At 42.2% G+C, this 24,976-nt stretch overlaps 1 protein-coding gene and 1 long non-coding RNA gene across 10 annotated transcripts in view; one reads left to right on the plus strand and one right to left on the minus strand.

Annotated features, from left to right (window-relative positions):
• Positions 1-24,976, plus strand: part of PRDM10 (PR/SET domain 10) — a 44,164-nt gene that overhangs the window by 14,918 nt on the left and 4,270 nt on the right. For 6 of the 9 annotated variants that reach the window (XM_035345910.1, XM_035345911.1, XM_035345907.1 and 3 more), the window contains 19 exons: positions 541-660; positions 1,695-1,902; positions 2,288-2,529; positions 3,582-3,785; positions 5,860-5,932; positions 6,409-6,526; positions 7,460-7,589; positions 9,740-9,967; positions 12,411-12,422; positions 14,500-14,847; positions 16,684-16,839; positions 17,855-18,034; positions 18,773-18,883; positions 19,974-20,174; positions 20,764-20,907; positions 21,954-22,124; positions 23,277-23,417; positions 23,864-24,032; positions 24,641-24,753. In XM_035345910.1, coding sequence (XP_035201801.1) covers positions 541-660; positions 1,695-1,902; positions 2,288-2,529; positions 3,582-3,785; positions 5,860-5,932; positions 6,409-6,526; positions 7,460-7,589; positions 9,740-9,967; positions 12,411-12,422; positions 14,500-14,847; positions 16,684-16,839; positions 17,855-18,034; positions 18,773-18,883; positions 19,974-20,174; positions 20,764-20,907; positions 21,954-22,124; positions 23,277-23,417; positions 23,864-24,032; positions 24,641-24,753 — 3,069 coding nt within the window. The remainder of the gene's footprint in view (positions 1-540; positions 661-1,694; positions 1,903-2,287; positions 2,530-3,581; positions 3,786-5,859; positions 5,933-6,408; positions 6,527-7,459; positions 7,590-9,739; positions 9,968-12,410; positions 12,423-14,499; positions 14,848-16,683; positions 16,840-17,854; positions 18,035-18,772; positions 18,884-19,973; positions 20,175-20,763; positions 20,908-21,953; positions 22,125-23,276; positions 23,418-23,863; positions 24,033-24,640; positions 24,754-24,976) is intronic. The other 3 variants (XM_035345914.1, XM_035345912.1, XM_035345915.1) reach the window with 3 other exon arrangements.
• LOC118177877 lies at positions 5,361-23,335 on the minus strand. Its single transcript, XR_004755951.1, has 3 exons — positions 23,210-23,335; positions 15,224-15,229; positions 5,361-5,371 (listed from the first exon to the last, which is right to left on the minus strand). It is a non-coding gene; the product is annotated as an uncharacterized LOC118177877 (long non-coding RNA).

Consider the following 24,976-nt stretch of genomic DNA (forward strand, 5'->3'; position numbering starts at 1 on the left):
ATAAATAATTGTTGGAATCCTCTCACTTCGGAGTGCTTGAACTTCCAACAAGGTCTATACACCATTTTGTTTTGTAATGGGTCTTGGTTTGCTTGAGAAGATAAAATACAGGCAAAATCAGGAGAAGATGCTTCTTCAAATTTACTGTCTTCCTTTTTCCTTTTCTCTGGAAAAATAAGATGGAGATGGAAGAGAAAAACAAAGACCTTGACTCAGTGGTTTTACCAAGAGCCAAAGAGCTCATCACATTTGGTTTTAGTCAGTTGGAATTCCAGGCTGGATGGCACCTTAATTTAAAGCCAGGAGTGGGACATAAGAAACCCAAAAGCTGCAAAGCCTTTGTTGAGTTTTGACGCTTTTCTCTTTGTCCCTGGATTTTCAGGCTTTGTGCAAATCCATCATCCCTACTATAAACATCATTAAAATGCTGCAGTTTTTGACCTAGTGCAAGATTCAGGGAGCTTTGCATGCAGGGCACTGCCCATATATAAGTGACTGATGGAAATGATGCAGTGCTAAAATGAGTGCCTATAATTTTAGGTAACTGTGCTCTTGCCTGCTGCTGCTCAGAGCATGAATCCCACCAACCTGTCTGTGCTTGGCAGCGTTGCTGAATCCCCCCAGCAAATGGCTCTGGAGCAGGGTCAACAAGCAGATAGAGTAAGTTGCCAGGCACCCTTTTCTTCTCAATGTGAAAGTACGCTGATTTCATTGCTCCATTGTCTCAGGTGATGAACCGTGTCTGAGCGATATGGGAGGAGATACAAAAAAAAAAAAAAAGCTGTAGCACAGATTTGTGCTGACTTCCATCATCTCACCGTGGAATGTGTGAGGTTTTTTAGGAGAGATCATGTACCTAATATACAGAGAAACCTGTTCTTCAGACTGTTCTGTCTTGAGCAACCACCTTAAAATACTCTTCTCAGCTTTGAAAAACACAGTTATCAGAAGGTGTAACTCTGGCTGTCACATAGGACCGGCATCCACTGGGTCTCTCTGCCAGTCTCTTAGGACAGCTTTACTGTGTGTGGTGTTCCTTGTTCTACACCTGAGAAACCGCTGTGGGTGATGGATATTCTGTGCAACACACACCAGTTGTTTTTAACTTTTTTTGTAGGGAAAGCAATGGAAAATGTTCATTAAAAATAGTGAGAGAATACAATGCCCTTAAATGTCTTCCATGTCTCATAGTTTATATCTAGTCCTGGTGTTATCTCCTCCCTTATTGATCGTTACATGTGTGCTCTGGGGATTGTTTTCGTTTGATTGTACGATAGGAGAGAAAAGACCATGTGCCAAAGTACAGGACTATCCAACTCGTACAAAAGAAGCTAAAATAAAGCTTTAGGCTCTGGATAATTTCCACAGAGCCTGGACTTTGTTTCATTGCTGGAAACCTTCCATGAACCGTCCAGAAACTTTTTGCTTTGGTTTCTTCTCCCTTGAAGTCAGTCCTTGTGCCAGGGTTGAATGAGGCAGTGACACAGCTGTCCTGGGTGAGAGCGTCAGCAGCAGGGATGTGAAACATCCCTCAGCAGTCATTTGTTAGGTAGCTTCGCTTCCCTTCCTCCTCGTCTCCCATTACTAAAGGAAGCAGGAAGGGTAGACTAGCAAGGGCCTTCATTGCTTGTCCTTGTAAGAGTGTTTTTCCTTGCGAACCAGTTTTGACTTCTTGTTGTGACTTCTGTCCTCAGGCATCGTTACCGGTGCATAACCAGGTGTTACCTCCTATGGAGGCGGTGGATGGTTCTGACCCTTTAGCACCTCTGCAGAATCAAATGGGAAGAATGGAAACAAAAGAGGAAGATGACGAGGATGAAGATGAGGAAGAAGATGGGGAAGACACTGACATGGATGAGTGGGATCCAGATCCACCTCGACCCTTTGATCCCAATGATCTGTGTAAGCATGTGAAGCAGTGTGTAGTGTATCAGCCGCCCTTCCCCTTTCTGTTTTTTTTTTCTGCTTTCACCAGCCTTCTAGTAAATGGAGCCAAAGACCATTCAGACTTTTGCAGTAATAACTAAAGTCCTTTATACCCAGAAATATATGTTCAAATTCGGTTGTCTCACTTAAAAGACAAGATTTTTGTCTTAGGTGGAATCTGTGAACTGCTTTGTTCTTTATTTTGTGGGAAGCTGGCCTACGTGTTTTAAAATGTAGACAAACTATTGGAATAAATGTTCCCACAGCTGAGCCAAAGATGCTCAGAGAGATAAGGCTGTCTCTTCTGAGCTGGTACATGGGTGTCTGCCTGACAGTCGTGTCCTCTCTGACTGTGTTACAGGGTGTGAAGAGTGTAATAACGCGCACCCCTCGGTGTGTCCGAAACATGGACCTTTGCATCCAATCCCAAACCGGCCTGTGCTGACCAGGGCAAGAGCCAGCCTCCCCTTGGTGCTCTATATAGACAGGTTTTTGGGAGGTGTGTTCTCCAAAAGGCGTATCCCCAAACGCACGCAATTTGGACCTGTGGAAGGACCTCTGGTTAGACAAACTGAACTCAAGGACTGCTATATCCACCTGAAGGTAAGGGCGTGTGTGAGGAGGAGGAAGGAATTTGTGTTGAAGCTTTGATTTCCATGGATTTGAATCTGTGGCAATTAGTTTGCTGGAGATGTTCTTCTGTTACTTCATCTCTGAATGTAATTCAGAAGCATCCAGCTTGCTTTGCTCCAAGTCTGCTCAGCTATCCAGAGAGACACAATAATCATGGTGAATATTCCGGCATTATGGTGTTGTGATGTATGGGACTCATAATATGAAATACGAAATGCTGTGAATCACTCTCACATAGGCTGAAGCAGCATCTGGACATAAAAATAGCAGTAGACAAAAATAGTCTTGAGGATGTTTTGCAGCCATTATTTTGCGTCATGCCGTAACTTAAGTTAAAAATATTTTTTTCTTCCCCTTTCCCTCCTTCCTCCCACAGGATGTGGGGGAGAAGAGATTTTCTCTCTCCTACTCCCCTTGCCAAGTCTATTGGCATGAGGTAAATGGATTTAACTAACTTCTAGCCACATATTTACTGGCTTGATTATATGAGTTAATCCCTTGCTTGCAGGAGATAAGGTCCACAGTCTTAAGAGCACTAGTCTCCGTGGTGGTCAGTGTCCAAGAAGGACCACGGGCAGATTCGGTAACCAAACAAAAGTTCATCTAAAGAAGTGCTTCTTCCAGCTTGAGGCACTGTGAGTCAGGGAATAAAGGGTGAAGTGGGTGAGTCAGTTAGAAACATCTGACAACAGATGCCGTATAGCCTACTGAAGCTTCAGCTTCTTCTGCCTCAGTTACGGTTATACATCAAGTACTGTGCATGACCCTTTTAATGAGTGATTCTTGCTCATTAAAGCCATGGAAGGGTATGCTGTGCCTCTCTAGTTAAATCATTACATGTTTTAAAGTATTTTCCTGTGTGCTGCCTGTTTCTGGATCCCCATTAGTAAAGAGAAAATCTATGCCTTGATCGCTTTCCTAATGTAAAAGTTGTGTAGTCATAGTAGGGTTTCTTTTGAAACTCAAAATCTTTTGAACCTGCTGCCAGAAAGTTAGTCATATGTAATGGCATTTTATTACAGGTGTCTCTTGATAAGGGTGACAGAAAAGACAGAGATTTGCAAGAGGACCTGTGGTTTGAACTTTCTAGTGAGGCTCTTTGTAACTGGATGATGTTTGTGCGTCCAGCTCAAAACCATTTGGAGCAGAACCTGGTTGCGTATCAGTACGGCCACCATATTTATTACACAACGATTAAAAATGTGGAGCCCAAACAGGAACTCAAGGTATGGCATTGCTTGTGTTTTGAGACTTATTTTTCTACTGACATAGCAACTCTGAGATTGATTCCCTAATAAGTGCACTTCCAAGTGTCAGAAATGATTGCTGCTAATAGTTGGAGCAATTTTTTAGGTCTTTTTCCTCTGATAAAGCACATGGTGGCCTGAATCAAATGTCACTGAAGTCAGTAGTCAGCCACTTATGGATTTTAAATGAGCTTGGGCTCAGATATAAAATGAGGAAGCTTAAAATAAGAGTATGTAAATGATTTGCTTGTCACTGTCATGCTTTACACTGCATATATTTTGCTGATGCAATCTAATTTTTATTACAGTAGTCTTATTCTTTTTAGTTCTGGATGCCCTTTCCAGTTAGTCCTATGTGCCCTTGACATGTTTTCTGGTGCCTTAAGTGAATGTGGTCTTTCACTTTACCTGGCTTTCCTGGAACTTTTGAAACTTTGCATGTGGAAAATGATAATGGATGTTGTGACTTCCCTGTGAGTTACTTTTTGTTCCCTCTAAAAATGTATTGATTACTTTCAGCTCAAAGCAGCATGGCTGGTTTTAGATGGCCTTCATTTTTAACATCCAGGGAACTGGAGCAGGGGGGTGGGAGGGGAGGAACAGAATAATAATAATAATAAAATAGCAGAAAATTATTGGAATTTAGATACAAGAAAAAAAAAACAAAACATTTGAAGAACAACAATTTAACAACAACAACAAAAAGTTGTGAACACATTTAGCTATAGCACAAGCCTGGTTACACACTTGTTGCTTTTTTTTTTTTTTAAGAGTAGGATCTTTTTTTCTCCCCTGGAATCAGTCTTCAATTTGTTTAAACTGAATCACTAGAAACCTTGTTTATCCATTTTAAGTATATCCAAGCACCATTTTTCAACTGTTCTTTAATCAATGTGAAATCAGACCTTAATTAAATCTGTACAGACCTGCCTTTGGAAGCACCATTTTTCTTGCTCCATGTGTTAGTTATGTCTTTTGGGGTAAAATCAGTTTGATAATTGGCAGCAAATTACCCAGGCTCTACAGTGTGTTTTCCTCGCTAAGTGGATATAAGACATTGATACAAATTCAGTCCAAAGATTGAGCTGGGAGGATCAGGCAGTTAAAGTTGTGGAAACTTGGGCATTGCGTGCCAGGTGAGTAGTTTAGGAGCTCCAGGCTTCCACCTTTGTCCGACTAGTGAGATGGCTGCAAAGTAACACGCACCTGCTGAGTGAGTCTTTGAAGGAGTTAGAAGTGTTCTCACCACTGCTACGATAACACCCATGGCCCACTCCAAGCTTAAACTTCCCCAGGTTTCTCATGCTGAAAACCTGTTAGTGCCTTCTTGAAGAAATCTCTTTCAAAATAGAGTCTTTGTAATAAAACAGTAAGATAAGGTGATGCAAAAAGTCATAGTTAAATGTAACTATCTGATTTTAGGCTCCAGTAACTTTTGTCTTTCTCCCTTGTATTGGTCTCTGCTGAAGGTTCCCCACATTGCTCTTAAAATGCACGTGGGTCCAGCATGCTGCAGCCTGGCAGTCAGTCCTCTGTTCTGGGAAGCAGGACTGGATTGCTCCAGTCTTTTGGAAGTGGAGGAACACTTTACATGAGTCTCTGCAGACCGTGCTGCCTGTCGTCTGTGTAAAGAGAGCAGAAAAGAAGTGGGAAATCCCCTCAATTTAGAACTGCTCCATTCCTTGTGGTACAACTGCCCTCTCAAGTTATAGTGCCTTGCTGGCATCCGTGCTTTACAGTCATACAGTCAGATCTAAAGAGATTAATCTCATTTCCTTTAGAACTACTGGTAGCCATGTGTGAGATTAACATTCATATTAGGAGGCTATACTTAAAATTAAATGGATATGCTTTCTAAGCAAAGCTCTTCTATTCATCAGCAGGGGTGTATTGATCTCAACAGGCTTTATTATCGAGAATGAAAGGAGCAATAAGAATAAGAGTTGAAGTGAATAAAGTAAATGTGTTGCCTAAAAAATGTTGACAAACACATTCCTCTTAGTTCTTGTTCCATCTAAGAACGTATTCTGTTACCTTGTATTTCCTGCTGCAGGTGTGGTACGCTGCCTCGTACGCAGAATTTGTGAACCAGAAGATCCATGACATATCTGAGGAGGAAAGGAAGGGTAATCGGCTTTTCTGCTTTCTGTGTTTCTGGTGTAGTGGTGCTTGGGTGCTGGATTTCTCGGTTTCAAGTACAGGGCCTATATGCTGCTGGAAAGAAGTGTGTTTCTGTGCTACTGCTTTAGATTGAGAAATTTCTGTTGACCTCACCTAGCTTATACGAGAGCCACACAGTCCTGTAGGTGCTCTTCCACACGAGGGTATACTTCAAAATCTTCCTGAATTTCAAGCAGCGTATGGAGTCCATGTGAATTTTCCCCAGTGACCTTTTTGTATTTCTACAATGAGCTGCAGTCATGTCACAGTGCAGGGGGGATAAAAGCAAAGCTAAATGGAGTCGTGTCGGGTATTCTGCAGTCTGTCTTATCTTAAGGGGAAGAATATGGCCCACAGAGGATAGAAATGCTTGGGAAAAAAAATGAAGCATTTAATTGGTGGCGACTAAAATGCTGTTATTGACATTTCCAATGGAACATAGTTCTCAGAGAGCAAGAGAAGAACTGGCCGTGTTATGAGTGCAACCGTCGCTTCATGAGCTCAGAGCAACTCCAGCAGCACCTTAACTCCCACGATGAGAAGCTGGACTTCTTCAGCAGGTACTGAAAGCTTTAGCTTTGTCTTTATATCATTGTGGTGCTTCCCAAAATTTGCAGAAGGAAGGGTTTTTGCCCTACAGATCTTACTAACCAACCCGGGGACACGTGACAGAATAGCTCAGCACCAGAAGGTAAGAATATGGCACCAGGAAGCTGACTGCTGTAAGGGGCTTCACAAAATAGTTTGAAGAAAATAAATACCCCCATTGAAATTGGTGAGTTTCCTGGGTTTTGTTTTTTTTTCCCCTAGTTAGTATTTCATTCTAACTAGTGAAGTACTGATGCTTCTTCGAAGTACCCAGATGCAGAGCTCAGAGAGTGAGACATCTAGTGCTTTGGCTCCCCACAGAGCTGAGAAGATAGTTACCCCAACCTATTAAAAGCTGAATCTAGAAAACATCTTTCAGGGAGAAGGAGGAATTGGCTCCTTCTTTTTTCCTGAAACTTAGCAAGTGGCTGCTTTCTTCTGTTGTTACTTTTGTTTTCCTTTACACAACATTGTTCCCTTCAGTTTACTGCCTGACATCAGTGGCTAAGTGCCTTTTTGGGGAGCGATGTTATGGCTTCAGGTTTTAAATTGGTTTCTTTGTGCGCTTGTTCCATCTACCTGAAAGTGCTTTTCAGCACACTCTACACTGGGGTGTTGAAGTAGGAGAGTTGCCATGGCTGAGGACTTGCTAGAAGGCAGTAGTCCTTTTGGTCCCACAATTTTAATGTGTTCTGGGCTTTGATTTCTCAGAGTGCAACATAAATAAGTACCAACCAATACACTTTTTTTTGCCAGAATTTCTTCAAGTTTTATTATTTACTGCAGGCCATTGTTACTGAGTTGAATGGGTGAATAACAGTTGCTGAGAAAGAATGAATAAAATGAGTGAGGATTCCAAATTCATCTCTTTTTGTCTCTAACCTGGAGCACAATGTGTTCTGCAGAGCCAGAGGCAGAGGTCGTGGGCGAGGAAAGAGGAGGTTTGGACCAGGCAGACGCCCAGGGCGCCCTCCCAAATTCATGCGTATGGAAGTAACCAGTGAAAATGGAGAAAAGTGTGAAGAAGGAACACAGGTATATTTGGGGGATGGAGAGGAGGAGGAGAAAAAAAAAGATACCGTGGGTTATAAGCTTCCAACAAGAAACAACTGGGGCATCATTATCCCCAAGTAAATCTTGTTTTTTTCTAGCTGTGATTCTTTGCCAGGGGAACACGCTACCTTCCATCTCTAAAGTTTGTAAAATCTCTTCCATTTCTACAGCAACTTTTATCCCAAAGCACTTAGCAGTGAGATAGGTTATTGCGGCTGTTTAGCAGCATCGCAGAAGTAATTTAGACAATAAAACTGTAATGGGAATTTAGGTTCACATTTGTCCTTTCTGGAACATGAAGTCAGCGCCTGCTCTTATAACTGTTGCTGGTAGAATTAAATCAGTTTGAGCTATGATTCTGTATAATGTTTTAATATTAACAAAAGGTCCTTCTGTAGGCATAGTTATTGCATAAAGTTCTTTTACGATAAGTTGGTTATAGTAGGTTTTGGCTGCTGGTTGTATTCTGTAGGGACCTAATGTGATGCATGGATATAAGTAAAATGCTGAAGTCTGTCTAATGCTGACCAGGCTTAGGGTTACCACCAAGTCCTTTTATGAAAGGTGTCACAAGGAATCAATGGCTCAGTTTTATGATTTAGCTGAAGGCTGATAAACGGAGTGGTAATTTTCCTCTGGCATCTCAGTAGGTCATGGTTCAGTGCTGACTCAGAGGAAGGAATGTATACATTGCCTGTGAGTGCCTGCTGTTTGTTTTCTGAGCATGCAGTATTGCCCTAAATTTGACATTAAATGCAGACAGTTGCAGACGACATCACCCTCTTTGCAAATTGAACCACAAATCAGCTCCATTTAGGCAAGTAAACATAATGCTGCGTTGTAACTCTTCTCTCCAGAGAGACAAGGCTTATTGGGCACGGTCTCACGCTAATGGGTGTGAGTGGCCTCCGGGCTGGAGGTGGCTCGCATCCGCTGAGCTTGGAGCATGGCCCAGAGTTAGCTCACGTGTGTCTATATGGTTGAGCAGGGACATGGTTATGTCCCAGGTCTTTAGAGGTCTGCCCATCTTGCTAATGACTAGGCACAAGCTCATCTGCCTGAGAACTTGAGATTCGAGATGTCATGACCACAGTTTAGTGTCAGTAAGTGAGGAAATTTGCCACCTAGACCAGGATTGGACTTTGAATAGTATACTGCTCTGCTAAGTCTCTCTGTCTGGTAAGTGTTCGTGGTTTGTAACAGCTGCACTCTTCTGGCATCTCACTGGTTTTCTTCTCCCTTGCCTGCCTTTGCACTTTGACAGCACCAGCATTGAGCTGGTACTTTTGGTGCTCAGTGTTTGTAGCTTGTGCTTTTAAGTTGCCTTATTTGTGTTGTGACTTCACATAAGGATCTATGTTTTTTTCCTTCAAATACTAGGGGCTTACATCCCAGAGGAGTTACTGGAATTTATAAGGAAAACAAATGTAGATTGTGGCGTGTACTTCCTGCTCCCAACACCCTCCCTCTTTTTATGATAATGTTAAGGAGGAGGAAGAAGACAGCTTTGTGTGATAAATATAAGTAATGTATGCAGCTGGGTAGATGAGAGTATGCAGAGCTTGGAAACTGGATAGTAAAACACGCTGCACAGTATAATGATCTCGTTTGTCACTCTCCGGTTCATCATTCCAGCTAGTTTGCTAGAAAGGAGAGACACTGCATATCAATACATGATAATGCTTCAAAATGTCAACAATTTCAACAAGACAGAATTTCTCTGCTTTTCCAGGAGGCCCAATATGTGCTGCTCACTTTGGTCTTAAAATTTCTTACAGGTCAGCCTACATCATCATCTTTAATTAAAGCAGGAATAGAGTCACTAGTGCAGAAGAGTTTGCTTGGCTATTAACAGCTGGGTCTCTTTGATTGTCTGTGTCCGATCAGCTGTGGATAAGACGATGTCCAAAAAAGTCACCTACCTGCAGCACTTCTTCCCCAGTGCTCTGAATGTTGTTGCTGTAGGTGAACTGCTGAGAGCATCAAAGGAACACATTAGCAAAGAGTTAGTGTAGACACATTTTGTTTATAGCTTGTGATTATGTAGAAATCTGGTTGTCTGCTGAGTAATATCAAAGCATTTTTCAGTGGGTGGGGGGAATAATCACTGGTTGTATGATTTGCGATTTCAGGACTTGCTGCATTTTTCCAGCAAGGGGCAGTTTGATGAGGCCGGACAAGCAACACTGAATGGGTTGGAGCAGCAGGAACAGACTCCAGTGCCACCAGAGACACAGTCGGCACTGGAGCAGCAGTCAGAAAACCACCCACTACAGATCCAGCCGCAGCACGATGAGAGCACGGTGCCTACGCAGAGCACCATGACAGCAGATGACATGAGGCGTGCAAAGCGTATCAGGGTAAGCAGAGAGGATGGCGGCTCACGTCTTCTCTCACCCTCTCCACTTGCTGTAATGCACAGGATGCTGGACCTGCCTGTGAGGAGCAGCTGGTCCCTTTTTCCCACTGTAGTATCCATTTTTGAGTCCTGAATGAAGCATCTCATTCCTAGCAAACTTCTTTTTTCTGAGAGTAAGACAAATATCATGTAAAGAACGGGTATCTCATGAGATGCTATCGAGAACTGGTCACCAATTGGAGCTGATTCAATTCCAGCACAGTAATTCTTTCACAGGAGCACAGTCCATCTGAGCTGGCAATCAGGAGCGCTTCAAACAGCCGGCTGGATCATGGTACTGTGGCACAGACTAATGACTTGTTCACAGCACCATCTGTCTCTCTCAGAACTCTTGGCTTGCAAATAGTTGCCAAAGAGGAACCACGACCTCTGTTTAGATCCACTTACTTGATGATGATAGTGATAAAATACTTTCTTGGGGTAGCAAACCTGCCTGTTTGTGAGATTAAAACCTATGCTAACAACTTTGTGTACAGACAGCAAATGCTTCAAACCTGAGCTTTGTGTCAACTGGGTGAGCTGTTTTTTCTCTACTGTGCGTGGGAGGGAAATGATTCAAGCAAATAATCCTTCAAGCCATGTAACTGTGAGATTGGTTTATTTAGCCGAAAATCTTTGTCTGTCTTCCATGTGTAAAATTTTGATTACAGAAAGGAACAGCTGCAATTGGGGTAAGACTTCTGCTTTTAGGGGGTGAGAAAGGATTATGAAAGAGTTGAGTAAGTGTTCTGTATAGGAAGATGCTGAGCCAAATTTTGATCTCAGTTTACAGCAGGATGTGTGCAAGACCAGTGGTGATGGTGCCCCATAAATACAGAAGGAAGGTTTTGGCAAACAGTAAATGTGGGAAGAAAAGAAATTCTGAAGTTATTTCTTTGTTTTGTGGCTTAGCTTTTGTTCCCTGAAAACTTACACAACTGTATCACAAATAAGAGGAGTGCAGTGGTGGTTTAGTCCTCAGTGACATGTTTTTATCATCAAATCTCCCCAGCTTTCTGTACATGCACCAGCTTGAGTTCAGCAGAGTCCTGGAGATGTTTCAAGATAGGGGCATTGGCAGATTGGCACATGGGTGGTTGCGTAGCACCTCTCCACATTGTGTCAGGCTGAGCAGCAAGAGTTTGAGATCACAGTAAACTAGCTGCATTACTTTTTAACCACTGAAAAATCACATCGAGGTCTGGCACCCTATACATGCTCATTCTGTCCAACTATTCACAGCACCTTCTTATAATACCATGCACGTAGTATTATAAAAGAGCAAATATTTGGTTTTATAAGAGCGTAGTATGTCATTAATTTCCAAAGAACAGGCAGAAAGTCTTGACTGTTGCTTATGATCTGGAGACCTGTGTAGCTCTAGTTCTTCCTTATGACTCATGTAGCATTGCATTTTCAGAAACAATGATCCTTTGTGAAATGCTTCACCTTTTCTAAGGTTTAAGGCAGTGATGTTCTGAGAGTGCTTTCATTCTAGCTGGAAGTACTGAGCTCTGGTGCCCTAGGTTCAAGTCCTGATAGGATCAGTTCATTTTTCAGCCTCTGCTTTAGAGCCTGTGGAGTTTCCTTGGAGATCTGACCTTAAGCATGGCAGTCCTTCCTTAGGATTGAAAAGAGATACGCCCACCCGAATTCTGTAAGAAAATGGAGCTGCATTGTTGTCTGCAGCCAAAAGGAATATATATGTATCTTTAATTTCAGCTCTGGGCAGCATGCAGAGTACTTACAGGCTGAGCTCAGAAACACCTGCATTTCCAAATGCCTTTTAATGGCTTTTTTTTTTTTTTTTTTTAACGCACGGACCCGATCCTAGTGTGTCCTTCATGTAGGTGTCTGCTTTATTCAGAGGAAGCAACTGGCTTGACAGGGATATGATTCGGAAGGTACAGTCATTTCCTTCATTCTGAAAGAAGAAATGTAACAGGCTGTGTAACAGAGTACAATCAGTAAGATGAGGTTCAAAAAGTCCCCATGCCTCAACTTTCCACCCTTCCAATCCTTGTCTCATTGTCATCCTGCCCTAACTATTCCCTTCTGCTAAAAGCATTTCATTCTCACTGTGGCTCCACAGTACACATTACATCATTATAATCAACTCTGAATCTGAGAAAACAAAAAAGGACACAAAACACCTTCAAGACTATCTGTGCTTTTTATCTTTGCCCTTTAACTCCTCTTGGGCAGTTATTAACTCTAGGGTAAACCTTGAAGATCTGTTTAGTGTTTCCTAAGGCAAAAATCTCAATGGAGAGAAAACTCTAGCTCAAAGAGCTGGCCCTCATAGTGACCCACAGAAGCAGGACTGCTGCAGAAGTCAAGGCTTCTGTTTTAAAGTCCATTGCATAACATAAGTATTTTTCTCTCCCCCAATGCTGCCTGCTCAGCTGGAGCTGCAGGTAGGTTTGTTTTTTGTTTCATTGTGTGGTTTTTGTTGCTGTATCTAATCAAATGGTACGTAACAACATTGCCATCCATGTTTTGTCCAGCTTCTGTGTGTCTCCTGACTGACTGCCCACATCATCAGTTGTCTTATCTGTCCTTCTTTAAGCAACCACTGTCCAGAACAGTTATCTGAATAACAATTCACATTTTTCTAGCCATTTTCATATTAACTAATTACAAATTGAAGGTGGATGTTTCCATTTTACAAATGTCTGGTGTCACTTCCAGCAGACCCCTGTGTTTCCCATTATCTCCATTTCGTCATCTGTAAAATGGAGATGGCTGGAAGGGTTCCTTTAGCTCTCCTGTCTGAAACTGTTTGCTTTTTTGGTCTTTGATAGTCAAACAGTTGCTACCGTGTTCCTTTTCCTGGAATGGAAATATAGGTTTACCTCTGCAGTTCACATGGTAAAAAGGATTATTCAGGTTCACTAATTTAATCTCTAGCACAGCATTTCATGGTATTCCCAAACTGTTTCCTCATTACAGCAGAGGAGCTCCTAACTTGTCTTTCTCCATGTCAGCTGCTGGTGCAGACTTACGGGACACAGCAAATGGCAGCCCAGGCATTCCCACAAGAAAAGGAGAGAGGAAACGAGGGAAATCTGTTTGCAGTAGTCTTGACTGTGTCTCATGCAGAAGTATGTAATGCTGAATGTGTGTAAGCATAGGTGCCAGCAATATTCTAGCACTATTTCTCCTAACTATCATGATGTAGATCCTGTGTATAACATCTGAACAGAGAAGACATCAGTAAATGACAGGGTGTAGATCTTACTTTGCAGAAGAGTAAATGCTCCTCAGATTTCTTGCAGAGAAATAGCAGTATCATGGTCTCTTTTCCATACCATATGGGTGACAGTCTGCTGTGATATTTCATGCATCCAGACCTATGATTTACTTCAAGTTTTGCAACTTACCAACTTATCATTCACTATTGATATGCAGGCCCAGAACACCCTCACCTATTGCTGTGGCCAGCATGTCCATCACTAGCTGTTCACAGCTCTGGTATTGGGACTGGAATGTCTCCATTGTGTTAATCTAAAGTGGGGGGGAGGGAAGAGAAATAATGAAATTTTGCAGAAAAGCATACACCAAAACAAAGCAGCGATTGGGAAGCAAAATTGCGTATAGTAGAGAAGTGCAGAAAAAGCAGCCTAGTGTATTAAATCCTCAACTGAATATTTGTACAACTCACATTATGCTCAATTCACAATATTCTTAGCTTCTTGCAATACCAAGAAAAGCAATTTCAAGTTTGAATGTGTATAATCAACTACCCTTTTGAGTAGCCAACAAAACCTATTGGATTTTCTCTTGATTTTTAGCACTGTGTTTTTTCTTCCATCTTCTTCATTTTCAGGCTCTTACACATGATAGATGCTAAATGGCAAAGAAGTACAAACTGCTCACAAGTTTCCTACCTGTTGCTTGTAAATCTGCCATTCTACCCCTGCTGTAATGTTTTGAAACTATTCCGTTCAATAACAGCAAAAAGGTTTAGGCCAGCACCTCTCGAATGTATATTCCACCAGAAGTTTTCTAGGCCATGCTAAACCACTGCTGCACATCTCTGTGGTGATCTCTGCAGAAGCTGATTTTTGTAATGGGCTGTTGAATTTCATAAACCCTCCTCCTGCATGAAAGGCAGAGCAGTAGGATGGTGGCTGAACCATGCCCCAGTCCTGAAAAACGAGCTGGAACTGCAGCCTCTTGTCAAGCCGAGGTCTGTAGTTTGGCGAGGGATTTAGTTTTATTTTACGGAAGAATGCCATGCTAAAGACAAAGGTTAGCTAAGTCAGCAGGAAACAGGGACAGGAGAGGGAACTTCGGATTTTCTGTTTTCCTAACTCAGGGTGCAACTGCAGGTATTTCCTTTAACTTCTGTCCCTCACAGCCTCCTCTTCTGTGAAATGGAGACTAATTCAGAAGTGTTTTCTGAAGTTCACTGATCTTCTGTATTTTATCTTGAAAATATTTGTACGTGGGCTCTGCGCATAATAATAAATGCTTTGATGTTTTTTTCAGAACGCAGCTCTTCAGCACCTGTTTATCCGGAAATCCTTTCGCCCGTTCAAATGCCTCCAGTGTGGGAAGGCGTTCCGGGAAAAGGACAAACTGGATCAGCACTTGCGGTTTCATGGACGGGAGGGGAACTGCCCTTTGACTTGTGACATCTGCAACAAGGGCTTCATCAACAGTGGTGCTCTTGAGAGCCACATGAAGTTCCACATGGACCAGAAAACGTACTCCTGCATTTTCTGTCCTGAGTCCTTTGACCGTTTGGATCTGCTTAAAGATCATGTGGCCATCCACGTTAACGATGGGTATTTCACCTGCCCTACCTGCAAAAAGCGCTTTCCAGATTTTATCCAGGTGAGATGCCATACTGATTTGAAGTCTTGCCCATTGGGTTTCTTGCAAGCCACTCTGTTTAAGAATTTGTCAGTACTGTTTTTGTATAGTACTGCATGTCTGTGCTTTCTTACAAAATAAAGGGGCCCATGTCTTCCAAAATTAGGAAGAATGACCAAGCATTTCTAGATGTTGCTTTAACGCTGTTAAAATGTTTTTTTCCACTGAATCATTAGGTGTGGTATTTCAACATGCATTAGAACGCTCTGTACTGCTGGAGTCCCTTATCCCCTGGAAATCTCTCAGGAAAGAGGTCTCAACTCCCTTTAGTCAGCACAAATCCAGGGCACAAAAGGAACTGTGTTTTTTGCTGGATACAACTTACACTCAAAAGCACCTTGTCCTTTTTGTTAAAACTCTGAATCAAAAAACAACAACAACAACAAAAACATGGTGTTGCATGTTAGAAATATTTTTTCATCCCTTGACTGTTTTTGCCAGGGTAATTCATTTGAAAACCTTGCAGAAATGCCAGGGCGGATCAGTGCAGTCTGCCTCCTGACTTGTCCCTCAGGCTGCGTAGTTTATTCTTCCCATTCTCTGCATGGTGCTTAGGAGAGGTTGTGCTGGAGTAGTGAGTAATGTACCTACTTGCAGCGTTGTGCAGAGCCACTGGAGCAGACCATCAATAGAATTTAAGTATGTTATTTTCATGATTGGTAAGGAAAAAAACCTGAGATGTACTGTGCACACGTTTGTTGTACTTCATATGGACACAGAGGTCCATATGTCTTGCTGAGCTGCTTGACTTAAACTGAAATGTAGAAATCTAGTTTATGTCAAGTAAGAGGAACTGATAGACTGTTCGATAGGCTAGAGATGAAAGGATGGGGAAAAGTGGTTTACTAATATAATTCCATCACTGCAAAGAAACTTCATCTTCTGTAAGTGTTGAACAAGGAAAAATGTTGATGATTCAGAAATGCTTTTCTGCAGCCTAATTCCCCTTAAACTTCCTGTGAAATTGACCAAGTCAGAAGGTTGCAGAGCTTTTTTCCAGCTATTCAGCCTTGTTTTGAAACTTAAAGATGAATTTTTCATTTGGTGTTACATGAATAATTAAGTCTAGTCACCATAGATCACCGCCTACTTCTTAAATGCTTCTCTGAGCAACAGAGCTGTTCCTTGCATGATCAGCATTAGAAGATGATAAAGATTTCATTGGAAATCCAATTCTTGAATAGTGCTTGGATTTCATATGTCAAACCTCATTAGTTATTTTATTGAAGAAGAGAGAAAAAAAAACAATTGGATGCTTCAAGAGGTCAAGAGTAATCCCAAAGTATGCAAAAGTAATTGCCATTCAGGAATCCTTTATAAATGCTTTTCTCTTGGCTTGCTTTTTTGCCAATTGTAATTGACAGATCATTCTTCCTGACTGAGAGGAATTAGTCCCTGCACTTGGATTTCTTACAAATGAGGTAAAGATAATGAACCTTATATGAACATGTTAACTCCAGGATGATTCAGTACAACCAGTACATCATGGACTTTTGCTGCCCATTGAGTTCTCAACTGTGCAATAGCTGATGCCTTCAAGAATCAGTCCTGAGGAAATTAAATAGTCCATCCAGACGCGTAAGAGATGTCATGGCTTTATAGAAAGTATCACCAAGATATCAGCTGCTCTGATAAACTTCAACATCTTTTTAAGCCGGAGCAGATTAGAGAACTCTTAGAACCCTTTTTTCTTTTTTGGTAAAGATTTCTGAGACTGTTACCTGTTACCACACACACTTCCTTTTTTTTTTTTTTTTCTTTGAATAAATTCCATTACTCTGTGATCTGCAATTTTAGGTCAAGAAACACGTACGCAGTTTCCATTCAGAAAAGATTTATCAGTGCACAGAATGTGACAAGGCTTTCTGCCGTCCTGACAAGCTGCGCCTCCATATGTTGCGACACTCAGACCGCAAAGACTTCCTATGCTCCACGTGTGGCAAGCAGTTCAAGGTGAGATGACTCTTGACTGGATCATTCCTGATACAGGTGCAGAATGACATTCTTTGCCCCCCTTTCAAAGATAAGGTCATTCTCTCAGAGGTGGAAGAAACCAACGTGTAAACATGCTAGACTTGCCTGCAAGGTGCACTGCTTTGTGTAGCGGGAGATTTACAACATATCTTTCTGATAGAAAAGGGACAAGATCCAGCCCAGCATGCTCTGCCCTAATAGGGTGTCTCATGTATCAGATCTTATTTCTAATAAGTTAATTTAATAGCAAAGGCAGTTTCATCTGCTCATTAAGAACTGGCTCATTACAGAGCTCAATTGCCAAGTGCTTGTGTTGTATTGCTTCTATCAAGTTAGCTAAGAAAACTTACTGATATCAATGGATTAATAACATTCATGGCTGAGGTGCCTGTGTCCATGGAATGCATCTTGCCAGCACGTAACATCCAGACATCTTTCCAGATCTCTCCAGAACAGACGGAGCAGGCTGAGCCGTGTAAACTGTAGTGGCAGCAGCCTCTTCTTGCTAACTTAGTTTCCCATGAGGTACTGAGGACTTTTGGGACTTTTGGTGAAGAAGCTCTGGTGTATCCAGAGAGGCATGGTAGCATCTGGACAGGCTCAGTACCATTGTGGGGCACGAGGCCATCCATCATCAGAGAGCATTAAGCGATGCAAGTTTCTAGGCATACAGAATTACACCTAGAATATAATATTTTAGATTAATTCAGAGAAAAGCCGAAGTGAAGGGGTTCATTCTTACTGAAGCCACTAAATTAGCATTAGCTTGGCTTCTGCTTTTGCGGCTGAGCAACCTCAGCTTCTTTTGAATGATAAAAGTAAGCCCAAAGGGTTCCTGCTGTGCTGTCCAGCACATGCAGCTCTATCAGCAGCACTGGAGAGTGGAGAGAAGCCAAAGAGCGGTCTGAACAGCTTACATCGTTAACTCCTGCTCGTAGCAGAAAGCAGTGCTGATATTACTGTTACTTATTCCCTGTGATTGGTCTTCCCGTAGAGGAAAGACAAACTGCGAGAGCACATGCAGAGGATGCACAACCCAGAAAGGGAGGCCAAGAAAGCTGACCGAATCAGCCGCTCAAAAACTTTCAAGCCTCGCATAGCTTCCACTGACTATGAAAGCTTCATGTTCAAGTGCCGACTGTGTATGATGGGTTTCCGCCGGAGGGGAATGTTGGTGAGTGTCTGTGTGCTCTAGCTTCTCTCACAAATTCTGTACTCACATGTGAATAGTTGAGGAATAAAGGTACAATTCCAATGGCTGGAACATGAGGATGCTGTGAAACTGGAATAATTCTGTAGCTGGTTTGAGATTATGCATCTTCTTTAAACCTGTACATCTTCCCTCCTCAGCAAATGTGTGCGTTTTTGTATTTCATTGCCTGTCTTGGATGTCTGCTTGTCACCACCATGTCTCAGCACTGTGTCATGTTGACTGATTTGTAATGCATTTAACAGAATACGTGATTAATATACAGCATAGCTCAGCCTTAACTGCCTCTCAGCTTTCCTCCTTCTCTAGCGGGGCCTCTGCTGGCCAAGCCCTGTAATTGCTGCTGTGGCAGGATGTTTGCAATAAGGTGTCTTGCTGCATATTTTATGAGGGTTGTGATCTTTCCTAGCAGAGGTTCTTTGCATTACCTTGTTCTCAGCTACCTGAGGTTTCTGACAAGTTACTTTACCCCTTACCATCTTAGTTTGAGAGAGACTGTAAATGAGATCTAGCAAGGCCATGTTTACCTTCAGTAGCTGATTGTGAATGCACAATAACCCTTGCAGCAGAAAACGCTTCTGGTGCTGCTGGCAAACACCACTGCAGTTTTGGTTTGGCAGTTATCCATGTCTAGGAGAAGGAGCAATTGTTTAGCTTCCAGATGTAATGTGCTCTTTTGTTCTTTTGTTTCTTTCTCCTAAGGTGAATCATTTATCAAAGAGACATCCAGACATGAAAATAGAAGAGGTGCCAGAGCTCACGTTGCCCATCATCAAACCCAACAGAGATTATTTCTGTCAGTACTGTGATAAGGTATGTAAGGAAGTCAGCCCTCAGAGGGTAGCTCAGTCCTAGACCCCTATGCAGGCAATTTGTCTCTGCATAGCAACATCTGGCGGGGTTTGCAGCTCTTATGAGGAGCTTGCAAACAACGTTCCTGCAAGCACTGTCCAAAAGAAATTGAGATGAAATGCACATAGGCCAAGACATCTGAATACTAATAGAAAATTGCAGTCCTCCTGTGGTTGCTGTGTTTGGAGTAGGTAAGATGTAAATACTCTGATCCAGCAAGCAGTGACCCACCCTTAGTCTTCTATCATTTTTTGCAACACAGGACTAAGTATCCTACCTAGCTATAATTCCTGAGCACTATTTTTTTTCTGGTTTCTGGTCACTTCTAAAAGTGAGTCTGTAACTCTTTTTTATTTTAAGCAGCTTACTTAATCACATGCCAGTAATTCCCAGTGTTCAGTAAAGCCTGAAGCTTCTTCTGCACTTTGGTTTCTATTCTCACTCTCTGGCCTTTTGCTTTTTATGCACGTGGGCCTTTATTTACCAGCAAATATATTTTGACTGACTGTCCTTATCCTTAATACATGCTTCAGTGATGACTCCTTCCTTTTGTTTAAAGGGGGAAAAAAAAGATCGTTTTTAAACAATGCTATAGCACATAAGTTTGTTTGTGGCAAATAAGTTGTTATAAAAAAATATTTCAATTACTGAACGCTATTAAAGCAATTTGATGCTTCATGCAAGAGTGGATACATCACCCTTTATGACAAATTACAACTTTTATCAGTGGCTTCCCTGACATTTGCACTTTGAGAATGAACTGAAAAGATCTTCCTTTCACTTCCTGTCCTGTCCTGCTGTGATGCATTGTTCTGGCATACAGCATGTTCTCAAATAGCTTCTGCATCCTACACAAGTAGTTGCTTTTATAGGCTGATTAATCACTGGAATGTGTATGTCTGTCCACGCGCGATGTTGTAATTCTTTGGGGTTTTAACTAAGCATACTGTCTAAAGCAACATGCAAAGCTTCCAGGTGAAGACAGCTGGTATCTCTTTCCTGTGCTGACCTTGGGCTTGTACCATTTTCATTCCAAATCTTCACCCTGCAGGTGTACAAAAGTGCCAGCAAACGCAAAGCACACATCCTGAAGAACCATCCTGGTGCTGAGCTACCTCCAAGCATCCGGAAGCTGCGCCCTGCAGGCCCAGGAGAGCCAGATCCCATGCTGAGCACCCACACTCAGCTGACAGGCACTATAGCCACCCCTCCGGTCTGCTGTCCTCATTGTTCCAAACAGTACAGCAGTAAGGTACGGGGGTCATCTCCTAGCCTTGAAGCACAGCCTCTCCGTGGCGATGCACTTTCACCTTGGTCTTTGTAATCTGTCAGTCTGCAAGCAAAGCTCTTTTATTCTGAGCCACAGTTCTGGTTTCATGCTGCGTACTGACAATGCAGGCGCAGCCTGCTAGCTTTATGGCAAAAAGGTTCCATAAATAGAGGACATGAGCTTGAAAGAAGAAATGTAAATGCTGCCAGTATGTGGTCACGAACGGAAAAGCTTGGAAACTACTTGTTAGTTACGAGGGAGAAGGGTAGGGAAACAAAATGGGGGGGGGGGGGGGGCCCCAAGTGCCCCCAAAATATTTAGCTATGTTGGGGTTAAAAAAAAAACTTGTGGGTTCTTCTGAGGCAGTGTTTTAGTATCAGATAGCTCTAATCAACAGAATTTTTGTGATGTTTGTTTCCTTTTTTGCTGACCAGAAAATTGTGTAGCCTGAATCTTCCTGCTGGTTTACTGAGGGAAACCTAAAACCTGCAGTCTGCATGGCTGTTAGATTTCAGTTGACCCGAAGCTGAGAGGCCAACCATCTTTCTAATGCTCTTTTGCATCTCTGTAGACAAAGATGGTACAGCACATTCGCAAGAAGCACCCGGAGTTTGCTCAGCTCCCTAACACAATACACGCCCCGCTGGCGACAGCTGTCATCAGCTCCACTCCTGCTGTTCTAACCACTGACAGCACTACTGGAGAGACTGTTGTGGTAAGGATTGAAGATGTTAAATCAGGCCCACGGAGGGAAACAAACGAGATAGAAGCCCTCTGGTTGTAGTCTTAGTGTTCTTGGCAGACATCATTTTAAAACGTGTTAGGACACTACTTGAGGTCACTTCTGTTCTTGAATCTCTGCTGTATTTTTGCTCGTCTGGGAATTACGTATTTCTTCTTAGAGCTCTAAGGATTTTCATTTTTTCCTACTCCATTCCCTTCAGACATGTGCTACTGACTCCATGAAATATTTTTACATATGCCCAATTAACTCAGGAATCCACATCTCATGGATTTTCACTGGCGCTGTTCTCCTGAGGTGCTGATGGTCACAAGGACATGTTAAACAGTGATAGAGAACTGGATCAAACTCCACTCAGAGGAGGCAAAATTCTTCTCTAATCTTCTGGGCAGTGCAGTACTGAGTGTTGTGAACCTCCAGTGGTGCTACAGAAGTGAAAGTGGAGAATAGAAAATCAGTCTTATGTCCTTTAATGATGCTGGGATGCTGCAAAATTTTTAAAAACCATATTAGCAACATTTTAAGACTTCCTATTTGAAGACTGAAACTGGGTAAGAGACTGTTTGGCTTGATAGTGGGCAGACTCACCCGTTATATGTTAGAAATACAGTTGTCAAGAAAAGTAGCACTCTGGCAGGTGAGAAGGAAACGTGGAGCACGTCTGAGGAAGCAGTATTGTATTTGATAACAAAAATCCTGCACTTGGAAGAGTTGTCTCTTAGTTTCCCAGACAAAAATGTTAAGTCAGAATATTTTTTAATGATTGTTGTATGTTAAGTTTACCCTGGATAACCCTGAGTAGCATTTGGAGAATAGAGCAAAACTAGCAGATGATCCCGGGTGATGGCCTGTGACCCCATCAGCCATGCTCTATAAGCTTTAAGCTCTAGTAAAGAAATGACTGGGCTCAGTGTTAGAGGTGTTATATTCAGTGCAGTGAAAGAATTACAGCCCTGCAGAGGTATTCAGTCCAAAAGACAATATGAGGTGATATTCTTTCAATCTTTCTACCTGCGCAGACAACAGATTTATTGACGCAAGCGATGACGGAGCTGTCCCAGACCCTCACAACAGACTATCGAACTCCCCAGGGAGATTACCAGCGGATCCAGTACATCCCCGTGTCTCAGTCCACGACAGGCTTGCAACAGCCACAGCACATACAGCTGCAGGTTGTTCAAGTGGCCCAGGTGTGTAACCAACTGGGGTCTTTATCTGCTTTTTGACCTGCTCATATCAGGCCTGTGCTTCCTTGGGGCTGTATTGCTGGGAGGTTTGTTAAGGAGTAGTTACTTTAAAAAAAAATAAAAAATTAAAGTGCTTTAGACAAATTGCTTGATGGTGTATAGAGGTTGTATCATAAGCATTGTGTACTGGGCATAAATGTTCCTATCAGTCTTGGTCACCTTGATGAAGACTTTATCAACAGAGTCCTAATTTAGTTCTATCTGGGCAACTTCAATTCAGTCTTCTCTAGGCTGGCTTTCCAGCAACTGGAAAACTGGGTCAGTGGGTGACCTGCTTTTGTGGTTGTGAGGACTAATTTGTACTTCCTTTTCTCAGAGAGCCAGAGCCAAAACTTAGAAGTACAGAACGCATTTGCTTTTTCATTCGTATTATCTATTAGAATATTCATTCTCTGTGATGCTCACAGTCTCCTAAAAATAAAAACAGAATGTAACTAGCATCAGTGAGCTGAGGAAAATTTATATTCAGGCAGCTATAAGAAATCACCCCAGCTTTCAAATCCAGTAGGTACTGGATGAAGCTGAAACTACCATGACTTTGTATTTGAGTCAGAAATTGAGTGTTCTCTGACCTAATTATTACCAATTTACTTATGAATTTGGTTGACAGAGGCCTAAATAACTGTCCTAGTTACCATAAACCATGGTTGTTTTGACAACATGAGAGCACAAATACAATACAGGTGCACAAATTCCTGCAGCTGACACTAATTTTATCAAGATCTGAGACTTGTAATTAAATTAATTATTATTAACAGGTGTTGCTCCAAAAAGCTTTTAATCAATAAGACTGAACACTTTGTCTTGAGGCACAGCTGTCGAACTACAGTACAAGATATGCAGTTCTTGAGTATGCGTGTACTATATGGACAGATACTTACAAAGAGGGATGGTCCAGTGGTTGTGACACTAATCCAGTTTCTCAGACCCTTTGGTTCACATCTAGCCTCTGCCACAGACAACTTGTATGACTGTAGGCAAGTCCTTTCTATTGATACCAGCAGGGTGTGACCACCTCAGTGGTAAACAAAGAAGTTTATGTGGCTGCTTCTGCAAAGAATGCAAAATACACACCTCTGCTTTGACTTTGTCTAGGCTACCTCACCTCACCAGTCCCAGCACTCCACAGTAGATGTTGGGCAGCTTCATGACCCTCAGACATACACGCAGCATGCCATCCAAGTGCAGCACATCCAGGTCACAGAGCCATCATCAGCAACTCAGCCATCGTCGCAGGTATTTCACTCTTCTCTGTGCAGCTGGCATATTACATACTGTGATGCAGGACAGAGTCTTTTCTATGTCAATTAAAGGACCACACATTAAATGTCTGCCACTTGAACATCTTTGAGATCATCAGGTGGTTCCCAAATGTCCCTAGGGCTATTTGTTATGTTTTTAGAGCATATACGTGGTAGAGATAAATGGCTAGAAACTTTTGTGCCATTCCCTTGGGTCCCATGTATCCTTTGGCAAGCCATGTCTCTCTTTTCCAGTCTTCTCTTACTGACCACAGAGAGACACAAGCCTGGGGGGAGGGAGGAGAGCTCTGAACTTCCTGTACTCAATATGCCATAGAAACCCCCATGACCCCATTTTCCCTTGATGAGGAGGCTATGCTTATAACAATGCAGAAACAATCCTCGGCATGCTGGAGAACTTACCTTTTTTTTTTTTTTTAGGTTGGGGGTCAACCTTTGAGTCCCTCCTCACAACAGTCTCAGCAGGAACTCAGCCCCTCGCAGATGCAGACAGCTACATCTACACAAAACCAATCCCTCCAGCAGCAGCAAGGGTCTTCAGTCCAGCACACATATCTTCCCAGCACATGGAACTCATTTCGGAGCTACTGTAAGTGTCAGCAGTAACTAGAAGTTTGGCCAGTGTGTAGAAGTGCTATGTTCTCTGTTTTACCAGCCAACAAATGGGAGAGAATATCTTCCAAGTGGGAGAGCATGTCTTCTTACATCTTTATGAATATTAAACAATTTTAGACAAATGAAAATTGTTGTATTAGCTTTTTTTGTTTGTTTTACTGTACGTCTATAATTACTTGGTATGTAGTCTGGACAGGCAAACTGGGCACCTTTAATTCAAGGATCCTGCATTCAGCAGGAATCCATGTAGTGGATAGCAGCTTGTTCAAATTTGGATGGATGCTTCAAAGAGTCATACAGGAGATGAAGGTGACATGAAATGACTTCGTGTCTATAAAGCTCTGGATGATAGTTCTGTGATTTCTTGGGGGTAGAACAAGCTGTCAGTTACATGCATGAAGAGAATCCTCAGCCAGTGTTACCTGGTATAATTCTCTTGAGCAGAAATTCAGGTTGCAAAAAGCCTTTTAAAACTCCACAGGCCTCAACAACTACTCTTGTTATTGATGCAAGACTTTATTATCTTTCAAGGTGGTCTTTGAGTTTGATTGAATATTTTGATTCTCCAATTTCAATTTTCAGCATCTGAGATTCAGATGATGACCATTCCTCAAGGCCAGTATGTGATCACAGAGACAGCTGTCGGTACACCTGTCACCACTGTCAACACAGGGCAAGTGAAAGCAGTTACTCAGGTAAGGAAAATAATCATGGCCTTTTATTTTAGTCTAGAATAATGTATCGAGCTTTTAAAGCCTTTAGATTGAAGGTTAAAGGAATGCTAAAATGATGACAAGGCCACAGAGAGCAATGGTGCACCTAGAGAGGTCCATAGTGTATTGTCTGAAAGAACATCGGCTTTCTTTAATGACTGTAGTGAGTTCCATGCTGGGTAGAATCTCACAGCTAAGAAATGCT

Source organism: Oxyura jamaicensis, chromosome 24, assembly GCF_011077185.1.
Source record: "Oxyura jamaicensis isolate SHBP4307 breed ruddy duck chromosome 24, BPBGC_Ojam_1.0, whole genome shotgun sequence".
Classification (NCBI taxonomy): domain Eukaryota; kingdom Metazoa; phylum Chordata; class Aves; order Anseriformes; family Anatidae; genus Oxyura; species Oxyura jamaicensis.